This window comes from Lonchura striata, chromosome 35, assembly GCF_050655825.1.
Source record: "Lonchura striata isolate lonStrDom1 chromosome 35, ASM5065582v1, whole genome shotgun sequence".
Classification (NCBI taxonomy): domain Eukaryota; kingdom Metazoa; phylum Chordata; class Aves; order Passeriformes; family Estrildidae; genus Lonchura; species Lonchura striata.
Genome location: NC_140737.1, coordinates 3,692,590 through 3,715,453, shown reverse-complemented (window position 1 = coordinate 3,715,453; position 22,864 = coordinate 3,692,590). Strand labels below are relative to the sequence as shown.

General features: G+C 50.5%; 2 protein-coding genes across 2 annotated transcripts in view; both read left to right on the top strand.

Moving 5' to 3' along the window:
* The window catches only part of LOC146764273 (uncharacterized), a 189,633-nt gene that overhangs the window by 134,783 nt on the left and 31,986 nt on the right, over positions 1-22,864 (top strand). The gene's annotated exons all lie outside the window — the stretch shown is intronic.
* On the top strand, positions 232-21,430 carry LOC146764274 (uncharacterized). The gene is made up of 2 exons (XM_085565341.1): positions 232-312; positions 18,730-21,430. Exon 2 carries the CDS (start codon positions 18,757-18,759, stop codon positions 19,579-19,581), a length of 825 nt encoding a protein of 274 aa, XP_085421467.1. The 5' UTR covers positions 232-312; positions 18,730-18,756; the 3' UTR covers positions 19,582-21,430.

The window sequence follows — 22,864 nt, the reverse complement described above, 5'->3', positions numbered from 1 at the left end:
GTGCCGGGGCTGTTCCTCATCTCCGGCTTTCCCCTCACGCAGCCCGGGGGCGCCGAGAGCGCGGGGCGAGGCGGGGCCGTGCGCAGAGCCCGCCCCGAGCTCGCTGCCATTGGCCGCCGGTGCCGTCAGTCGCGGTTGCGGCGCGCTGATTGGTGGGAGCGGGGCGCGGCGCGGCCCCGGCGGCGGGCTGAGGGCGGCCGTGGCCGCCCAGCGCCGCTATTGGCCGAGCGGCTGTGCGGGCCCGGCAGCGGCGGCAGCGGCCGGAGCGCGGTGAGGCGGCGGCGGCGGAGCTCGGAGGCGGCCCCGGCGCAGGTGGGAGCCGCGCTGGGCTCTGCGGGGGCTCGGGGCCGGCTGCGGGCGGAGGGGGCGGCAGGGGGCTCCGGCGGCTCGCCGGTGCCGTGTCCGGCCCGTGCCGGCCCCGGGCTGAGGGCGCTGCGGGAGCGGCTGCCCGCGGTCTCCTTCCCGCCGGGGCCGGGCAGGAGCCGCTGCCGGAGCAGCGCTGGCTCGGCCCGGCTGCTGTGGGCAGGACAGAGGGGCTGCCCCGCGGCCGGGAGCGGGCGGGGAAATTCCCGTCGCCGGAGGTTTGTGTGCCCGGAGGAGAGCGAGGAGTCCTGTCAAAGTGACTTTATTGCCGAGCAGGGGCAGAGGCCGTGGGGCATTTGCCGTGCGCTCTCTGCCGTGCTTGTAGTCCGCAGCCTCCTTTTTATCTTCATTTTCCCGGCCGCATCTCCCTCTGCCTTTGCCCACCGGCTGAGTTCCTTGGAAGGTTCCGACTTCCCGATGCGCCTGGAGCCTGTCCTCGTTAATGTGCACCCTCCTTTTGTAGAACAGCCGATATTCATGGCTCTGTTAAGTCTTTGTTCTTCTCCTCGAAGTTCGGGAATGTAGCGGGACTTTGAGCAGCTGTCTGGGTCAATTTGTAACATTTAATGGACCTGATGGTTTCTCCCCTTCTCTACAAGTGCCCGGCCCTATCTCCAGGCAGATTCACTCCTTGACTCTGTTTTGTTCTTCCCGGGTCCTCTTTGGTTTTGGGATTATTCTCGGTGCCCTCATTCCCTGTCCTTTTGTAGCCGTTTGTGGATCAGGAGGCCTGGCTGCCACCTGCATGCCCTGGCTCAGCTGCTGGATGAGCTGCACTGCCAAGGTGTGGAGCATGGTAAAAAGATGAGAGTTGCTGCAGCACAGAAGAGGAGAAGCAGCATTCGTTTGACCCCTGGTCTGCCAGTGCACCACAAAACCGCGTCCCATACCCATCCTTTCCACATTTGGGTCAGAACATGAGCTGCTTTCTTATTTCCTTTCTCATCTTTTTCACCAGTTTTCCTTGGTCATCTCTTTGCCAACAGCAGTTTGAGTCATTTAATTTTCCATAAACTCCTCCTTTTTCTGCTAACAGATAATCTGATCCCATCCCCTGGTGAAATGTTGTGTTCCTCATTTCAGTGGCTTGGTCAGCAGGAAGGTCAGGAGCTGGAGTTGTCTGGTTGGTTCTTATTTGGAGGACAGCTTGTAATTTAATGATGCCATTGAAATGATAAATGGGTTCTGTGGCTCCTGATATGAGTTTCATAGGGTTCCCAGGGGCTGGTCTGTGGTGTTGTAGAATTTCTTCTGGTAGCCGTTTTGGTTTTTCGATTTTTGACACTCCCTCGGGAGCCAGGGCTGCATCAATTGACTGATTTTCTCTAATGTAAACATCAAATACTTGTATTCTAACTGATTTTTCTGAACTTGTGGTAGCAAAAACCCCAATGCTCGAATCCACCCTATAAAACACAGACAGTGACAGATTATGTTGGAGTGGGCAGAGGGATGATCCCTCCCTTATTTTGGTGAAGTTTTCCCAACATTCTCCATTTGCTGTTTCCCTTTGCAGCTTCAGCCATTTCTGTTGCAGAGTCAGAGATCCTCACCACGGGCTCTGCCTTCAGCTGTGCAAATTCCATCTGTGGGAGATGGTGGAGTTTGGGATGAGGGGGCAGAGGGAATCAGCCCAATTCCAGCCCCAGGCAAGAAACCCAAATACATTGTCCATGCTTTACCCCAGCACTGTTAATTTGCATTTCTTAAGCTCCTCTCCAGGCTGCTGGAGGGAAAATTCTTTTCCAGGTCAGCCATTGGATGACTCATATGTGGCCACCCCAGAATATGCTGCTTTTATTTTTTCTTTTTAAAGCATATTTTTAAACACACTATTAACTGTTAATGAGTTAAAGGATCACCTTTGTGATAAATGAATGCTCCAATTTATTAATTAACGAAAATTTATTAAATGATCAAAGTATAAATTTGGAGAAAAAAAAAAAAGAAGAGCCACAATCCAGTCAAAAAGGGTCAGTGCAGAGCCTGGGTACCGGTGCTGGGCGAGACACAGGTCTGATCCCTACAGCAGAGGGTCCCCTCTGTTTCACACCGACTATCCTGCCCGAGGCAGAGTCCCTTTTCTTCCTTTCAGGTCTGCACATATTCCTGTGGAGTTCTTTCTCTGCAAGGAGCTGAACAAAACCATGTCCGGGGAGTGATAAACATCCACCATGTGTTCCCAGAATCCAGGAATCCAGTAATCCAGTATTGAGATGTATCTCACAGATGGCTCCAGCTATCTCAGTCTTAGATATTTATCAGGTATTCATCATCCTGGTGGATCACCTTGAGGAACACCCATCTCTGGGCTGGCCACATTCATTCATTTGTAAATGAAGATCTCCTTCCTCTAGTCCAGGTGGTTTCAACACTGTGATGCAATCCCGGACACTGACTTGTGTGCTTAAAAATCTTTTTATAAGGGTATTTCTTACCAATACATACATAAAATATATATGGCAATTTTTATCTGCATGAATTATCCCATATACACAAAACAATCCCTCCCCTTCTTTCCTGCTTTCTAAACTTTCTACATAATTATGTGTGACTTTTCCCTATATTACTATCCCATTTCCTAGTTCTTTATAAGAAGGAAATAATCCTCTTAGTTCCCTGAAGGCTTATTATCCCACTCTTGTCTTGGAATTCCCTGGTACAATTTGTAGACATCCCCTTCTCCCTGTATCTGCTCTTTGAATCTGGCCAAAGCATCTGCTGCCCTACCGTGTAGATTTTCCTCCCCCAATTTCATTATTTTTGATACCTGATTTGTTTTTCCCATAGCACATTCTGGGTCTGTGGGCATGGCAGCCACCTGCATACCCTGCACTACTGAGTGTATCGACCTGATAAAGCATGGTATCAGGCAGGGTAGGAATATGATCCCAGCTATTGAACACAATATAAAAAAATATTACCTTTTTCCACCGTGCTCCATCAAACAGATGATCCCACCAGGATGCTTGGAGTACAGAGTTCCATTTTTGTACTGGGACATGTGCTACCCTTTTAATTTCTGTCACAGGCCTCTGATGGTTTCTCCATAGTCATCAATCTCTATAGAGCATTATGATTCATTAAACTTTCCACAGACCCCTACTCCCTCTGCTAGTAAATAGTCCAGGGCTATTCTATTTTGATACACAAAGGCCCTCATTTGGGAGTGTTGTTTAGACAACAGCTCAAGGGCATTTGAGGTGTGGTTAGAGACCATGTCTACCACTGCCCAAAATCTTATTAGTCGGTTTAACAGATAAATTGGGGTCCTATACCCCCAGCTTTCATCCTGGGCCCATGTTGCAGGACCATAATCCTCTATTATTCTTTCTGCTGGCCACTTCTCGCCCCAGGTCTGACCCCCACCAAAGATAGGGAATTTCTTTTTCAAATCCCTTCTTCTGCTCAAAGTTTTGTATAAGGGGGCCCCTAGTGAGCTGCGTTCTGATTGAGGTAGGGTAAAGAAAACGTGTCTGATCAATTGAATAGTGCATGATCCTCTCCGCCACTGAGGTAGTTTGCTGTATGCTTTCTTCCCACAAATCCAATATAAACCATTCAGGGCTTTCCACCTGACTTTTGTGTTTTCAGGTTTACTCCAGAATCCTCTCAATTCTCTAAGGATTGGTAAGGGTTAGCTCCAGAGCCTTTGTTCCAGCAGTGTTCGATTTTTTTCTCTCCATTCACATTTAGTGCCTTTTTCCCAGCTCCAGTACCCTACTAGGTACCTACTAGGTACTGGAGTACTCCAGTAGGGATTTCTGGCTGCCAGATTCTGCTTTTGTTAAAGGAATTTACTGTTGGAGTGAACAGACATGAAGTGTATCCCACCATTTCAGTGTGCTCCTTTCCCTCCCTGCTAATGCAAAATGTCCCAATTATAGCATTATCCCATTTCAGGAGTTGATCTAGAGCTAAGCTCTCACCTTTTCAAGGCCACTTCTCTGCAGACTTGAGCCCTCTGCAGATCCAGCAATCGGACAGCCCCAATTCTGTTGCAGTTTCTTGCATCAGATCCACAAATAGGTTTTGATTGGAGGCAGGGAAACTCCAACTGGTATATTGTTTTTTGAGCTGATCATATTGCTCGCTTAGGGTTCTCAACCTTTCTTGCTCCATCCTTCTTTTTCTCATCTCTGCCTCTTGTCTTTTTAGTTCCTGTGATACCTGTTTAATTTTGCTCTCCGGGTCCACTCGCTCTTTGTTCTTGAAAAGCAGAACATCCTGTCATATTGCAAACAAAGGCGGTCATCCTAATCCTCTAAAAGGTCCAAGATAACTGGCTTATTTTTGAGGGACATCTTGGTCTCATATTTTAAGTTCTCCCTGACCCAGTATGTCTGTCCACCCATAACACACATTCCCAAGTGGTTATTGTCATAACACAATGGGTTAGCCTGAAAGTATGCTACAAACACTGACTCCATCCTTCCCCCAGTCCATACTGTGCGGTTACATTTATCACAGATTGGGACAGATATCTGTTCAACATTTCTTTTATGTTCCTTGTGCTCTGACTGCCCGTCCTTGGGGGTCGCCCTTTGTGAGTAACACCTTATTCTTTCTTTTAGCTTGCGTATCCCCTGCTGGGTGCCGTTTATGGGACAGTGCCCGCTTATCTTACCCTTGCCGCAGTTCCTTGGGGCTGGGGCTGTCGGAGCCTCCGATTCCCCGTGTGCTCTCTGGACGGTCTGTATGCAGAGCCCGCACCTTCACCGGGGCCTCACACCTCTGTGCTGGGCCAGTTAGTGCAACGCGTGCTGGTCTTGAGGCACATTGCTGGACTCAGATTGATCAGGATCCCCACGATTATTATTCCTCTGCCTTTGCCTGTGCTCACTGGGTTGCCACCAGTGGTGAGGTAAACCATTTTCTCAGCAGCAAGAATAGTCTTCTGTGGTGTCATACCTGGACTGAGCTGCATACCTCCGTTTAAAGATGCTCCACCTCGGTAGTTTAACTGTATCTGCACTGCAGGGTACTTTATTTAACCTCCGGCACTCAACAGTAATGATTTGAGCTTTTGATCTCAATTTTCCCCTTAGCCTGTTTTGAAACAAATGAAAGCAGATCTCAGAGTCCGCTTCGATTATTCCTAGGCTTGTGGCAAGCTCTTGTTGCTGTCGAGGCAGGATGGGAATGAATAGACTTGACTCAGAAGGCTGCTGAGAGTAAAACTCCCATTTATTCAAAATACACAGCTCTTTTATACAGAGCTTCGCAAGGATCAAATCTATTTGTTCTGAAGTGAAAACAATCCAGAGCATTGGTGCAAAAGGGCTTGACACACAGTGATAGAACTTAACTATAAACAATGTGAAAAACAAGAGAAATAAAGCATTATTTACATTCTTTCCCAGCTCTTTCCCAGCTTTTTGCCTGGCTAGAAACTCTCAGTTTCTTTCTTTGACTGAATCTGAGACCCACAGCTCTAAGATATGGCTAGTTCCCCTTCTAGGCACTTATCACATAAACCCTTTGGCCAATATTCCCTTCTACAGTGTGTGACCCAAACCTTGTTACAATACTCACATTTGAAATATACAAATGGATAACATTCACAATGAGGTTCAGTGCACGTTATCAGATCCCTGTCAGTCATTTACTTGGCCACCACAAGGTTATCTTCAAATCCCCAGGAGGAGAGGTGACTTTTCACTCTGGCATCTCTTCCTGGTGCTCGACCTTCTTCACTCGGGATGCGTGTGTCCACCCCTTTTCTGCTGTTTGTATTGCTGTACCTGTGGTTAAGAGGACGAGAAAAGGGCTTTCCCAGTGAGGTGTCAGTGGGGCTTCTCTCCACGTTTTTATGAGCACTTTGTCCCCAGGTTGTACTTTATGTGTGGAAAAACCTAAAGGGGCACCTTGTGTTATTATTCCCTGCTTCTGCAATTCCTGCAGATTCTTACTTATGGCTATGAGATACGGCTGTGTCTGTGCATCTTCTATCCTCGGATGCCCCACTGGCATACCATGTTCATATGGCATCCCATACAGCATTTTGAAAGGTGACACTCCAGTCTCGGAGTGAGGCATGGTCTGGATATTCAGCAAGGCTAAGGGGAGGCGCTCTAACCAGGACATTTTTGTTTCCAGAATCAATTTTGCTAATTGAACCTTTAATGTTTGATTTATCCTTTCAACTTGTTCAGAGCTCTGAGGATGCCATGGGGTGTGGTATTCCCACTGGATCCCCAGAGCGTTGGCTTGTTGTCTAATAATTTTTGAGGTGAAGTGTGTCTCCTGGTCCGCATCTATGTATTTTACTAACCCACATCAGGGTATGATTTCTTCTAGTAGAAATTTTGATACTGTCTGAGCCATCACCTGAGAGCTCAGGAGGGCTTCTACCCTGTGGGTTAGTTTGTCCACTATTACCAATAAAAATTTATATCTCCCCACCTTAGGCAGATCAGTAAAATCTACCTGAATCCTTTTGAAAGGTCTGTATGCCACTGGGTGACTTCCCAGTGCCAGCTGCCGTGTTTTTGCCTGATTAATCTTTTGACAAATCATACACCCCTGCACCTCTTGTTTTACCAGTTCATAAATCCTCTTGCACCTGAAGAATCCAGGGAATTGCTCTGCCAGGGCCTGGAATCCCCAGTGTGTTTGTTGATGTAATCTCCTCAGGATGTTTCTGCTGTAGTCTTTAGACAACAGCTCCCTCCCATCTGGCAATTTCCACTTACCTCCTTCTATCTGGTCTCCTATCTTCTTGTACCCCTCGATTTCCTTCAGGAAGGGGTGGGGCGGATATTCCTGAAACTCCCCTTCTTCGATTCCTGGGGTACTTACCTTCATTAGAGGCACGCTTTTGGCCTCTTTGTCTGCTAAATTGTTCCCTTGGGTCCTGAACTGCATTCCTGTCTGGTGCCCTTTCACGTGGACTATGGCAATTGCCTCTGGCCCCCTTATAACCTTTAAGATTTGCCTGATTATTTCTTCATGCACTAGCCTCTTTCCCTGAGTATTGAGTAACCCTTGTTCTTCCCAAATCTTTCCAAATATGTGTACCACCCCAAATGCATAATTTGAATCTGTAAAAATTGTTCCTTTTTTCCCTTCTAATTTCCACAGGGCCCTCAATACTGCGTACAACTCACAAGCTTGTGCTGACCATCTGGGATTCAGGGGTCCTGATTCCACTACCACCCCGGTTTTGCCATCAGGAAATATCCTGATTTCCTTTTCCCATCTATGACCCTTGCAGAACCACCCACAAACCATTTTTCACCTTCTTCTAAATCTGGCCTTATTTTGATCTGCAGCTCCACCACTTCTGCGCAGTCATGGGAAGGCACTCCTGCGGCTTCCCCAGCCAGGAATCGCGCGTGATTTTGCACCGAGGTAGTTCACAATTCCAAATCCCGGGAGTGGATTAATACAGCCTCATACTGTAGGAGCCTGGCGTCAGTTGGCCACTTGTCAGCCTTTTGCTGCAGAATGCCCCGACAGTCACCTGCGACCAGGGACCTCAGATAACGGGAAGCTGGACGGGACAGAACACACATCCAACCAATATGATTAATGCAACGTTCTCCATTTATTCGAGAGAAGATGGCAGGTTGTATACACTTCTATATAGTTTATAGTTTACAAAGCACTCTCATTGGCAAGCTAACATTGTTTACCTTTGTCTTAAAGTGGCCTAAACCTTACACTATAAACCTATACTACTTTACACCCAGACAGCCCAGTGCTTCGCATCACACCTTAATACAATTTCTATCTGCGCCACAAGCTCTTAATTTCTAACTGTGTCAGAGGCTGGAAGGCCTCACAAGCCCCAAATCTGTGGCCTAGACTGAGGGGTAGCTCAATTCTCACTCCAGACATAAATCATGCCCTCTCTCTCAGCAATTCTGTAACAGTCACCTTCTTAGCCTCCTCCACCAATACTGTCACTGCTACAATTGCTTGGTAAGATCTCTGCTTACAGGATCTAAAAACTTTGATACATACCCCACCAGCTTCTTGGCCCCTGCCCAATCCTGCGTTAAAACCCCATGGGCAGTGTGATTACTGATGTCCAGGAAGAGCTGAAAAGGTTTCTTTACATCAGGGAGGCTCAACTCTGGAGCTGCCGCAAGGGTTTCTTTTAATTTCTTGAAACCCTCCTCATCCTGCTCTGTCTACTTTAGCTTGTCCGTGATAAGCTTTTCATGAAGAAACTTTTCCTTCTCACTATATCCCTTGATCCATTGCCTGCAGTATCCTGGAAGCCCCAGCAGCTGCCTGATCTCCTTTTTTCTTCGTGGAGGGGGTAAAGTAATGATACCTGTTATCCTGTCCGGATCCAACTTCTTACCTTTTGTTAACCAATGCCCTAGGTACTAGACCTCAGGCTCTGTGAACTGTAATTTCAATTTGAGACCTTCAACCCTTTTTCCCTTAAGAAGTTTAATAGTGCTATGGTCCCACACATCCTCCTCCCTGAGTCCAGCTGCCAATAGGTCATCTACGTATTGTAGTAATTTGGTCCCTTTAACGGGCACAAACTCACTTAAGAGTTTTTCAAGGGCTTGTCCAAATAGGTTTGGTGAGTATAGAGAATAGATTTACCACCCTCAAATCTTGCACCAGCCTGTAATTACCATCCGCCTTCTGTACTGCCAAGGTAGGAGTGTAATGTCTTGACATGCACAGTTCCAATGTGCCTTTCTTTATTAGATCTTCTATTACAGCCTTCAGTCCATTCCTGCCTTTCATGGGAATGCAGTACTGTTTAATCCTGATTGGATCCTCCGGTCTCTGGATCTCAGTGTGAATTGGCTCCATGTTTAACCTCCCCGCCTCTTCCCAAATCACACTTTGGGATTTATCTCATTTTTGTCCTCAGCGGTTATTTTGTATAAACTTACTGTGAGCTGGGAGTCCTGTGCTATCAGTCTTATCCCCAGAGCTACCATTAGATCCCTCCCCAGCAAATTATAATCTGCTTCTTCTACCAGTACTATGTTCCCCAGACAAAACTTATTTTCTATTTCCACATTTGTTAAAACCAGTACCTTAAAGGGTTCCCCTTTAGCCCCAATGACCACCATTGAATCCTTGCTTTTAGTAAATCCAGGTGGCAGTTGCTGAACTGTAGTTCTTTCTGCACCTGAATTGACCAAAAACACCAATTCTTGTTTTTGGGGGTCTAATTTTTAATTTTATCAAGGGCTCTCCAGGTGTTCTGGACCCCAAATTATAAAGCCCCTGACACCTCTAATCCTTCTGGAAGATCTGTTCATCCTTCATTCTCTTCTTACAGTCTCTTTTAAAGTGCCCTTTCTGTTGACAGTAAAAGCACTCAGGGCTGCTTACCTGTTTGTTTATGCTTTTCTTCTGAGAGGGGTTAGGTTTTCCCTGGGGCTGTTGTGTTTGTGCCAGCTTTCCGGGATTTTGTATCTGCTCCTGTTTTTGCATTCCCTTACTGCCACCACCAGGTATCCTTGCCTGTGCTTTTTATTTTTCATTATCCCTTCTCATGTAAACCTTCTGTGTCTCCCTTAACAATTCTTGGAGGCTTTTCTCTTGACAAGTTTCTATTTTTTCTAGCTTTTTCCGTATGTCCTCCCATGATTTAGCAACAGATTGTGTTTTAAACAGAATACCCCCGACAGGTGAATTAGGGTCGGTGCCCGAATACGTTTGGAGGCTCTTTCTCAGCCTCTCCAGCCATTTGGTGGGTATTTCATCCCTCCCCTGGCATTCCCCCAATGCTTTACTAATGTTCTGTCCCTTTGGTACCATCCCCCAAATTCCCTGTATTACCATGTTCCTTAGCCCTATCATTTTAGACTGATCCTTCTCTGCCTGGGTGTTCTATGATGGCCTCTGTTCAGGCTTTCTCTCGTGCCACTCCCTCCCTGGGGATTCCTGTGTTCTCAATCATTTATTGCAGCCTGCCGTATCATGTCCCATTCCTCAGCGTTGAATAACGACCTTAGAATGGCGCAGATGTCATCATATGAATAGATGGTGTTCCCCAAAAATTCATCCAGCCTCTCTGCCACCCCGAGAGGATTATCCATTAATTTCCGCATTTCCTTGCTGAAAGCTCTTACATCTCCCATATTGATCGGCACATTTACGTACCCAATGACTCCGGGAGCGGTTGGTACTTCCCTTAGAGGGTAAAGACTGGGTCTGTCCCCTTCCTCCTCACTATCATCATGGTTTTCTCTCTGTGTCTTGCACCGTGTTCTGCTAGCTGGAGGATAAGCAGTTTTCCCAGGGGGAGGTGTGTGCCCGGGATCGTCTGCCTGTTGTGGTGCAGGTGGGGCTGGGAGGGACCTGATGGGTCCGGCAGCAGCGGAGCCGAGGGCTGTGTGTTACACGGCGGTGCCTGTGCCTGTGCAGGCTGAGGCGGGTGCCCCGCTGGTGCAGGCACAGGGGCCTGAGCCTGGGGAGGAGAATTCAGGTACAGGGGTGGAAGATTGTCCAAGGGCTCTGTCTTGGTTTGAAAAGGCAGGAGTCTGTGAAGGAAGGCAAAAGCCTCTTGTGAAATGGAAAAGGTAAACTCCCTCTCTCCGAATTACCACAATTTCAAAAAAAGCTCTTAGGTAAAGATATGGGAATGGGAATAACAGTTCTTTATTAGGAGAAAAACTAAATAAAAATAATAATAATAAAAATGTAATTAGTACAAACAAAACTAGTGAGAGTCAGAAACCTAACACCCTGAGGAGTTAGGGTGTTGGCAGTAGTCTAGTTAAATGGTGGCTGTTTTTCCTGGAGTGGCAGATGAAATGCTGCTGGATTGGTGATCTCTAGAAGGGTGGAGTTTTCTTTGAAGGTCTGGTAGTAGTTGGGCTTGGTCTTCCTCTGGGACACCAGCAGAGAAGAGAGCTGCTTTTCTGGGAATCCAGCTAATAGCTGCTCAGTGTCCCAAAAAGTGCAGATTTTATGCAGGTAGGGGTGCTTGGCTCCTCCCCCTGGGTGGAGCATCTCACAATGGGATGATGTAACTTTATCGGTCATGCAGTGAGTCATTCAATGGTCCATTGTCAGAAGATATCTCCCCAGAGGGAGACATTGTTCTTGGAAGAGATAAGAAAACTGCCCAACCTCCAACAGATGGCATATAGAATACATGCTTATTTTACAAGCCAGGACAATTGTTATGGAAAGTTATTCTCATGGTGTAATCTTGTCTCTGAAACTGCAGGGAAAAAAAATTTCCAACAATATCTTTAGTGTTAGAGAGTCAAGGCATTCCTTGGTTCTGGCAAAGATGTGCAACAGAAATAATTTCATTCACACACAGCCTAGCTGTGCAGAGAAAATCATTCCATGACATGTGAGTTTTACTAGATTTTTCCTAAACTATATACAGTCTGAACCAATCTAAATCCATTGGTTTAATGTTCATTGCTTCCAAGTTGTGTAGTTTTTAGTATTTGGTTTTCTATTGGACCCAGATTTCTTTGCCTCTGATGTAAATTAGATTCAAACTCCTGGATTTCCTTCCCAGACTTTTGCAGACCAGGTGCCTCTAACTCTGCCGGGGGCAGTGTCTGGGGTAGGTGTTGGTTGCTGTTTGCTGCTGGGCACTGATGTTTTGTGGGTATCTTTTGGGGTATTCCCAGTGTGTTGAGATGTTAAACTCATCTCCATTGAGTGGTGTAACAGCCCTTAACAAAACCTTTAAAATTTCTTTCTGCAAGGCAAAGGCAAACCAAGCCTGAGTAGAGAAATAATTTTTTTTTTTAATGAAACTTGCTACATTTTCCACCAACCCAGCTAATGCAGTGTGAGTGTAAGTGAGTGGAATTGTCCCGGTGTGTCCCCAGCAGCTGTGGCAGTGCAGGCCCAGCGAGCACTGAAGCTGCAGCAGTGGCAGCAAGGGCTGGCCCCGGTGGCTGGAGCTGCCCAGGGAGGGTGGCCAGGCCGAGGATTTCAGCAGAGGAGGTGTGGGCAGGCCCAGGGCCTTGCCCCGCTGTGGAGCCCTGGCTGCTGCTGCGCTGCCTTCAGTGCAGGCTCAGGGGGGCCTCCCATCCTCCTGCTGCAGGCGGGAAGTGCAAATCTCCGGGGCTGCAGAGACCTGGAGCCCAGGCTGAGGGGTCCCCCCGTGTTCAGCTGTGCTGGCGGCTGTTTCTGGCCTCGGGGCCCCTTGGCATGGGCCACGCCACTTGGCCACCAGTGGTGCTGCTTTGCACTCCTTAGGCAGAGCCCATGTCCTGCTTGGATGTTGGCAACAGCAAAGTGCCAAGGCAGGCTCTGTGCCAGCCCAGCTTCCTGGGGGAGAGATTGCACCAGAGACAGGATTCTGGCCACAGACTGCTTTAAATGTGCATCCCTTATCTGCACCCTGCACTGGGTGGAGAATTCCCAGGGTAAGGAATTCACAAGGTCAATTCCAAGGGGAAATAATTGAATATCTGCCCTGGCTCTGGCTCTTCTTCTTGCCCAAGCCAATGGCAAAAGCTGTACCCATGGCATCTTGGTTTCTATCCCCAGCTTCCAAAGGTGTTTCTTTCTTTCCCCATTCATTCTTTGTACCCAGCCTGAGCTCTGGGTCAAGAGGTCCCATTGTATTCCTAAAGCTGCCATAAGCCCCTGGAGGATCTTTCCTGTAAAATGAGTTCTGCTCTTTGAATCTGTTGTTTCCGCAATCCCTTTTATAGAAATTACTTCTTTTAGAGATGCCTTATTAAGTGATCCAGTGGTTGCTGAGCAATCAGAATTGCTTTTGCCCCCCTGTTAGGTGAGATGGTGTCACCAGAAGATATTGAAGCCTTCCTGCTCAGGGCATTTCAGTGCCAGGCTCTTACAAGCACACACAGCTGTGCCGGTTGAGCTGACCATGGGGGGTAACCTGTGCTTTGTCTGATTCCCTTTCCTCAATAACAGCTTGTCTTGGAACTCTTTTCCCTTCTGCTGCCCTTGAAGAGCCATCCACAAAGACATTTTCTGCCTGAGGCCAGGCAATGTCTCCTGAATCTCCCCCAGGCTGGGTCTGGAGCTGTGTCACTTGAATGCAGTGCTGGGTTTCTCCCCAGCCCCTCTGTGGGCTGTTCAAACAGGAGGCTGGGTTAAACCCTTCCCCTGTCCTTGTGGGAACTCATAATGTCTCTCAGACATTTTTAGAGGTTCCAGGCCTTGGTCAGAAGCATTGTAGACCCTGGCAGACAGCTGAAAAACAGCTGTGATTTTGAGTTTGAGCCATGGAATGAATGACCAACTTTGGAGGTGGAACAAGCAGTCACAAAAGGTTAGATAGTGTAGTAAAAGTAGTTACAAAGTAGAGGGGAAATTTTTTTAGTATTGTACAGGGGGGTTTTAACACATGTACAGGGGGGTTTTCACTTTGTACATGGGGGTCAGAAGTTTTAAGATGGAGGAAAGTGGGCTGATCCTGTTCTTCCTCCTTCTTTTTCCTTACCTCCATGTTCTTGGTGATGTTGGCACTCACAGATTGGTTTAGAGTAGAAAAACACTTGGCAACGTAGGTAGTAGGTATTGGGGAATAATTGTAAACATGTTATACGTAATATATCTTATAAAAGATAGCAGCAGCCCTGGGCGGGGAGAGAGACGAAGAAGACAGCAGAGAGAGAGGATGTCAGGGTGTGTGTGTGCCTCTGCCCAGGCCGCTGATCAAATAGCCACAGTCCAAGAACATAATCTGTTAGATAACTAGCAATAAACTGCCTTGAGACCGAACAGCTAAAGCCTGTGGAGTTTGTCTTTGGAAGCACGGGTTGGAGGAGGAATTTCACCACCATATGAGACCCCAGAGCAAGGCCGGGGTTCTCACATGTCCTCACTTCTGAATCCTCCTGTGCCACTGCACAAGTTTCACACCGTAGTAACCGAGCATTGCTCATCCATTGCGAGGCTCTTTTGGTGATCAAAGCTTGAACTTGATGGCAGACTGGAACAGTTGGAGATCCTGTTGTCATCAATTTTGGGCCTCGGTTCTGTTGAATCTGTGGCTGCATAATTCTGCAGACAATGAGGCCACTCCGGCCATTGGGTTAAACATTTTGGCCCAAGGATTCCTTTGGCATGGCCCTGTTTAACATTCACCTAGAATTCCAATTTCTTTTCTGTAGGGAGCACTGTGCTCCAGGACGGTTTAGGGGAATGGAGATGAGAGATCTCTGAAGTTGCTCTTGGGATATAAGGTTTATTAGGGATGGAGAAAGGTCTTGCTTGGAGCTGCCAGATGCAGCACCTGGCAAGCTTGAGGGGATGGGGGAGGGGAGAGACAAGAGGATGCTCTAGGACAGGGTGGAGGTCCTCAGAGGGGGGAAGATACAAGAGAGCGTCTGGCCCCTCGGAGACCCCTTATCAGGGGCTTCAAGGTGGGCTGGAGCAAGACTTGGGCCAATGGTGTTACAGGCACTTGATGTTTTAGGGGAGGGTTACAGGTGAACCATACATTTTGGGGGGTGAGATGGAACAGTTCTATTTGACTTTTGGACTTATCTGTAGGTAACGGTATTGTCCAGCCAGTAGGGAGGATTGTTTTCAGCATGGCTGTATTATGAATAATTATATTTATCCATCCTTCCCAACACTTTTCTGAGTCTGGAAGAGCCACAGCTGAGGCATCAATATTTTTGGTTGTTCATTTTCTCAAGTTCTGCTCTCTTTCTCCTGTCCATACCACAGCATGGAGGCTGTCTGGGGTTAAAAAGTCCTACAGTGTTCTGGCTGGAACAGAGAATCCTCAATCCAGGTTGTGTAATTCCTTTCTAATCCTCAGCATTGTCACAGCTCCTTTTTGTTCCTGGGTAGTGTTACTTCTAAGATTGCCCACACCCACTCTGGGTCATTCAAGCACAAACCTTCCGTCAAAATATATCCCAAATTTTTAACCTTTTTCTCCACCATTTGCCTTTTTTTTTACCAAGTAGTCAAAAGATTTTTCTTAGCCAGAAAATTCAGCCATTTCACAGAGGCTTTGTTTGTCTACCACTTGTTCTTGTCCTCCTCATTGGAGCCATCCGATTCCCTGACTGGCAGGATAGGAGTGCTGTAGGGAGACATCCCTGGCTCCAAGAGCCCTGCCTTTAGCAGGGACTCCATACCAGGCTGTGAGCCCTTCCTTCCCTCCCCTGGAACAGGGTGTTGCTTTTAGACACCACTTGTCCTGGTTGCTTCCAAGTAATTTGGAGAGGCTCCATATCAAATTTTCCCTCTTTCCATGGGGCTGCCCACACCTCTGGGTTCCCTTCAGCACAGGCCTTGCCAGACATATGACACAAAGGTACAGCAGCAATAGCCTCTGTATCACCTTTTACAATATTACAATGCCACCATCAGATTCCTTCCTAGTTAATTACAATCAGAGTAGGAAGAAAAAGAAAAGAGTTTATTTCAAACCTATCCTCCACAGCTCCTAATAGTGATTGAACAAATGATACCAGCTCAGCTTTCCCATTTATTCCCTTAATAATGAAAACACTCCTTTAGAATTTTCCCCCCTTAGGTGTAAGATTCAGAGTGGATGGAGAGGCCCCTGTGTCCATCAGGAGAGGCCTCTTCTGGATGCAGACCCAGCCTGAATGTTCTCCAGGGCTCCAGTGTGGTGGGTCCCCGGTGGGATGGGAGCTCAGAGAGCCCTGCCAATCCATGTCCATGCAGGGGTGGACTTGCTCCTGCTGAGGGTGCTGCTGTCTGTGCTTGCAGTGTCCTTGTGGGCTGCAGCTGGAGCCCTGACTCCTTCCCAGGGGCTGTTTGGGTGGGCTCTGCCCTGGCCAGGAGGGCAATGCCTCTGCCAGGTGCTTGTGGCCGACCCCGTCATGCCCTGGGTGCTGGGGCCCCCTTGGGCCCTGGGGTTGATCCCTCAGGGGCTGTAGGAACTCTGCCATGGCCTTTGCCTTCAGCTTGGCCTTTTGCTCATCCCTTCTTGCCTTCAGCTGCTGTGCCTTTGTGCCCAAGTGCTGCAGGGCCTTCTTGTGCCACTCCTGCAGCCCCGGTCACTGCCTGTGGGTGCTCATCCTCTGAGAGCTGCTGAGCTTTCTGCAAAACCTTTCCTTTCTGCAGGGACCCAAAGCAAATCCTGAACAGCAAATCCTGATCCTTCCATGTGCACTCTGCATTTCCCAGCTGTTCCTTTGTGTTCCCCGTTGTGCTCAGGGTCCCTGCCCCGCCCGTGTGGCAGAGCCGGTGCCTGTCCTGCCGCAGTGTCCAAAGGCGGCCCCCCCGGCGGGCAGGGCCGGCAGCTCCCCGGGGCCGGGCAGCGGCCGGGGCGTCCCGCAGCCTCCTGGGGGCCGGGGGCCACTGCCGGCCCTGCCCGGGGCTGGTGGGGTCAGGCAGCGCCCGGCGCTGAGCCCCGGCTGCCCCACAGCCCCGGCCCGGCCCCGCAGCTCCCCACAGGCCCCAGCCCGTGCTCCCGGTGCCGCACCTCTGCGCCTGGTGCTGCCGCTGCCACCGCAGAGAAACCCCTGGCATCCTGACCTCCTGCTTTTCCTGTCTGGGCAACTGGGACTTCAAAATATTAGCTGGCAAATTGTGAGGTTAAGACTCTGTGGAAAAACATCCCAATCCAGAGTATTTTTCTCTTCCTCCTCTTTGCCATCATCCTTTTTCTTACCACATAGATTCCTCCTGTTGCTTCTTGCCTGAACCATATTTTTGCACACTCCCCTTCACCTGATCCCTTCCCAGCACACCAACACCATCCATCCCCTGTTGTCCAAATCCCTTCTCCACTTCCTCAGTATTCTCCCAAGGGACCCTTCAGAGACATTTTGGGATCATCATCCCTTTGGCCAGGCCCCCTTCCTGGCTTTCCCTTTTCTCCCCTCCATGGGTGCCCTGCCATGTTCACTCCCCGAGGATCCCAGGGCACTCACTGATGAGATTTTCAGTGCTCTCTCCCTGCTGACTCTTCCCAGACCCCCTGATGTGTCACTCGTCTGTCTCCTGGTCACTCCCGGGTCCCCAATCAATCCCCGGTGCCGCCGCCAGCCAAGGGAGCCGATCACCCAAAGTGGGTGAGGCACCTTCAGCTGCACTTGCTGCCCGCCGCCCCGGAGGGTGGAAGGAATTTGGGATGAGCCCCAGGGTGTGCGGGAAAATTGACATCAGCAGAGAATTCTGTCCAGAAAGCAGACAGAGGAGTCCTGTAGAAGTAATTTAATTCCAAAAAATGGGAAAGGCCTTTGGACATTCCCGATGGGTTATCTCCAATTGTTGGAGCACACAGCCTCCTTTACATCCTAATTCTCCTGGCCACATCTCCCTCTGCTTTCCTCATTGGCTGAAGCACTTGAGAGGTACAGACTTCCCAATCCACCTTCTATATTCCCCCTTCATATACACCCCACTTCTGTATGGCAAACGATATTCATGGCTCTGTTAAGGCTTTTTTATGTTTCTGGAAGTTCATGAATAGAGTAGGACCTTGTCTGAGCAGCAGTCTGTGTCATCACTTATTTCCTGAAACCGATGGCTTCTCCTGTCTCTTCCTTATGAACAGGTCCCTGGTACTATCTCCGAGCAGCTTCAGAGCATCTGTTTGTAAAGACACTTTCCTGTGGTTCCTTTCATGGGGTCCCCCGTTTGTGGGACATCCCCCCTGGAGCAGGGTGTCCCCTCTGTGCTGCAGCCCCAGGGCTCGGGCAGAGCTCAGCCAATCAGAGCCCGCGGCGCTGATGACTCACCAGTTGCCAGGCAGACTCGCAGCTCCCCGCGTTCCCCACCTGGACCCACCTGCGCCCCCCCTCGGCCCCATGGCCCCGCGAGGGGAATTTGGGGAGGTGGGAGTGGGGCAGCGCCAAGGCCGGGCCCCCCCGCGCTGTCCTGGCGGGAGCGGCTGCAGTGGGGACCGAGTGCGGGCGGGAGCGGCCGAGAGCCCAGCGCTGCCCCAGCCCGACCTGCCCCAGCTCCATCCCTGCCCCTGCGCTGGGATGCTGTGGGTGTGGGGGGAAGAGGGAGCCGGCAGTGGGTGCTGGGCCTGGGGGCAGGAGGAGAGGGGAAGGAGAAGCAGGCTTGAGGAACAGAATGGTCAAACGATGGACATGGCAGGAGAAGGTGGGATTGTGCAGGAGAAGGAGGAATAGCAGGAGAAAGAGGAGTGTGAGGAAGAGTAGAGACACAAGAGGAGGAGGAGCAGAAAGAGGAAGCAGCAGAAGGTTCCACCACTCCTTCTACTTGCAGTGTCCCCCCAGCCCCAGTAGCATTGCTCCCCCCACATGCAGCAGGTGACTATGGAGATGGATCCATGATTTTCACAGGGTGAATCTTGGTGTTTCTGAGCTTCATCTGTGTCTTGAAGTTTGTGGGATTTTTGGGCTGAATCTTGGTGTTTTGGATGTTCTTACAGACACAAGATTCCCAATGACTTCCTGAGATGAACTTGGGCAAGGAGGAACCTCCAGTCCAAGGTGCTCCCCTCTTGTTTTTCCCTCAAACCAGGATTTCTCATTGCCAGGGCGTGGCTGGATGGAGGAGGAGGAAAAGCCCCGGAGATGCTGCAGGAGGAGGAGCTGCAAACCCAGCCCAGGGAGCTGCGGGGAGGAAAGAGCCCCCCTGAGCCAGGAAGGCGGGCGGAGATCCAGGCGGAGCTCGGAGCTGGTGGAGAAGCCTCATGGCAGGGAGAAGCCCCACAAGTGCTTGGAATGTGGGAAGGGTTTCAGCTGGAGATCCAACCTGATTGAGCACCAGAGGATCCACACCGGGGAGAGGCTCTACGAGTGTGGGGAGTGTGGGAAGAGGTTTCGGACCAGATCCCATCTCCTCAGACATGAGCGGAGTCACACAGAGGAGAGGCCCTACCGCTGCCCCGACTGCGGGGAGGGCTTCAAGCACAACTCCAGCCTCACCGTGCACCGGCGCATCCACACTGGGGAGAGGCCCTACGAGTGTGGGAAGTGTGGGAAGGGCTTCATAGACAGGTCTGGCCTGATCAATCACCAGGTGGTCCACACTGGGGAGCGGCCCTATGAGTGCTTGGAATGTGGGAAGAGCTTTGGGAGGAGCTCACACCTGCGAGCACACCAGTGCATCCACACTGGGGAGAGGCCCTACGAGTGTCCCCAGTGTGGGAAGGGGTTTCAGACCAGCTCCGATTTCCTCAGACATGAGCGGATTCACACAGAGGAGAGGCCCTACCGCTGCCCCGACTGCGGGAAGGGCTTCAAGGAAAACTCCCACCTCACCGTGCACCGGCGCATCCACACTGGGGAGAGGCCCTACGAGTGTGGGAAGTGTGGGAAGGGCTTCTCACAGAGCTCTCACTTGACCCAGCACCAACGGAGGCACCACTAAGGGAAGCCCCGTGAGTGCCCCGAGTGAGGGAAGAGCTTGGAGTGAGGGAAGAGAGTGAGGGAAGAGCTTGATGTGCTGCTGCATCTCCATCCCCCATGGGAGGATCCGGCCTGGATGATCCCCAGTGAACCCCGTTGGGCAGAGCCCTGGTGCCCCCGTATGGGGAATAAAACAGAGAGTAAAGCAATGGAGCTGATAAAGGGGCTTGATACCTGAGGTCTGACTGAGCAGAAACTGTATTAGACACAGACACACTTGAAGTCTCCCTGGGCAAGAAGTGACCAGAAAAAATGCTGTGAGACTTTGTGATAAGATAAATGTTCCCAGGTTACTGGATGTCACCAAGAATGTGTATCCAATGGGAAATTGTTACCAAAAACAGAGCCCTCTATAAGCACCATACAAGTCAATCCCTGTATAAACACCTGGTACACTTAATAAAATTGGCTTTGTTCTAAACTCGGATGTCCCCGTCTCTCCATGGTGGATAACCCTGTTGTGGGTGATCCCCGTTGGGTGGGGAAGGCGCTGGAGGGATTTCTTTTCCTTCTCCTGGTGCTGCCGTGGTTTGGTTGGTAATAAATTCCCTCCCTGTGCCCAGGCCGGGTCTGTTGTCCCCGTGCCGGTGCTCGGGGCGGGATCTCTCCCGTTCCTTCTCTGCACTGCCGGGCCTCTCCTCAGCCAATGAGAGAACGCGGTGGAGAAGAGTCAGCCAATGAGAGCGAGCGGGGCTGATGACTCACCAGTTGCCGGGCAGACCCGCAGCAGGCAGTGTTCCCCACCTGGACCCGCCCTCCCTGCCCAGTGCCGGCCCCGCCGTGGGGTCCCCCCAAGTCCCTCCCCAGTGCCCCCATGAACTGGGCTGGGTTTAACTGGGAAGCTTTACTGGGAACACTGGGAGCAGGGGGCAGGGGCCGAGTGACAGCAGGTCTGGAGACACAGGACCCCCCCAAAATCAGCATCATGATGGAGGGTGGGTTCCCGACTGGGCTCCAGGCCTCGGGGAGCGGCTGCGGCCGCCGGCGGCTCAGGAGCTCTGTGGGCAGAGAAAAGGGGGTGACACCGGGCTGGGGGCCCCGGGGAGCACAAACATTCCAGAGGAGGGGGGACATGACTCACGGGACCCCGCAGACTCTCTTGCGCAGGTAGAACCCGATCCCCAGTGCCAGGAAGACAAAACCCAACTCGGGAGTCTCCAGTTCCTGTCAGCATCTTGCTGTGGCAGCATCCAGCAGCATCTCTGGAGTTTCCACAGGGGTCAGGATCTCCCAAAAACTCTCATAGACACCCAAAACCCCTCCAACCACCATCCTCATCACTCCCAGCCCACTCAGGATCCCCTGAAACCTCCCTCTTGATCCCTTCCTGACCTCCCCAGGACCCACCAAAGCCCCTCCTGTCCCTCTCAAGATCCCACAGCCTCCTTCCAGTCGCCCCCACTGCCCCAGGACCCCCAAATCCTCTCCCAGTCCCTTCCCAGTGCCCACCAGGACCCTCAGAACCCCATCCCACCCTCCCCATTATCCTTCAAACCCCTTCTTAGCCCTTCCAAACCCACAACCTCCTCTCCCAGTTGAAACCAGGCTCTCTCCAATTCCCTCCCAGGTGCTCCCAGCACATCCCAGTGGCTCTCCCAGCACCCCCAATTCCTCCCCTGTACCCCAGTTCCAACTCAGGGGGTGCTCCAGGTTGACATGCTCCACCTGGCAGGTGGAGGTGAGCCCGGCCCGGGTTGGGGTTTCCAGCAGCACCAGGAGCTGGTGGGTCCAGTCCCCGTTGGGGACCACGTCGGTGGCCACCACAGAGAGCTCCTGCTGGCCCTGGAACCACCTCAGCTGGATGGGAGCAGGCGGCCGGGGCTGGGCCAGGAGCTCGAGGGCAGCAGAGAGATGGACACACTGGGGGGCACTGGGAGAGAGTGGGTGTAATAAATAAAAAGGTCTTTGTTCATCAAAACGAGTGTTAAGGGAGATAAGAATTTGAACTGAGTAGGTAATGCAATTAGCATAGAAGACTGTGTAACTAATTATATACAAGTTAAATTTTAGGCCAAGGACAATCTGCAAGGAAGATGAGGAGCCTTCATTCCTTTGACCCCCAAGGGCCCCAAGGGAAAAAAAGACCCCCCAGCAACCAATTGCACTGGCACAGAGTGCATTGAGAGAAAATACATCAACCCAAAAGAAAATGGGACTATAAAAACAAAAAGGTCAAAGGGGGAAGGTGCTCCGTGGCAGAGCAGAGGCTCCCTGGCTGCCCAGCACTGTTCTTTTGCTTAATACTGCTTGCTTAATAAATTCTTGTTAATTGATTTATCTATAATTAGCCTCTCCAGTTGAATTTGTCCATAACAAATTTGGTGCCGTGACTCGGATAAGGGTGAACGGGTGGGAATTCCTAATCAGGGAGGCGCCCCGCTGCCTCTGCAGCGGCCCTGGTGCAGGCTTTTCCTTCCCAGACCCTTACCGACGAACCCAAATTCGGTATTGAGCACAAGGGATCCCGGTAACCCCGTAATCTTTGTGCACGAAGCCGGGCGAAGACGCAGGACAGCGTGAGTATAAAAGTGGGGATCCGCTGGGTTGGGCTGGGATCCCAGGACATAACGCGTGAGACGTCCTTGTAGGACGAGGCACGGGCAGAGCTCTGAGTAGTGCGGTTTGCAGAGCCCGCGAGGGGCTGGGCACCAACAGGGGCCGCGAGTGTGTGTGTGCCTGAAGGTGTCCTGGGAGATGGGACAGAGGAAAAGCAAGGCCTCTGCTTCCATGGGGACGGGGACCCCGGTAACGCTTCCCCAGATCCCCCCTGACAGTCCGTTAGGTCTAATGATAAAATCTTGGGATGAATATCCTTCAAGGAAAGGGAAGGCTGTGGCAAAATAATACATTATTGTATAAAAGAATGGGGAGGAAAACAAATCTGTAGTGATAATTTATTTTGGCCAGTGTTTGGAAACTTCAAGGACTGGATTTGCCAGGCATTAAACATTTATGTAAACTCCAAAGAACCTTTTGATATGGAAGAGAGCAAGTATGCTGCTCTCTGGATAGTGGGGGAAGCAAGAGCAAAACTTTTTGCCTGAAGCACCCAGGGAGGGAAAAAGAAAAATAAAAAGCCTGAGGAAGTTCCAACTGCACCCCCTCTACCATGCATACCTCCCCCGCCTCCACCCCCACCAGCACCACCCACAGTCTACCCCGATTTAGATCAAGGGGGCGATTTTGATAACCAAGAGGTAGAAATCCCAGAGCCGGTCCCTGAGGAAAATCACTGCATTACTCGT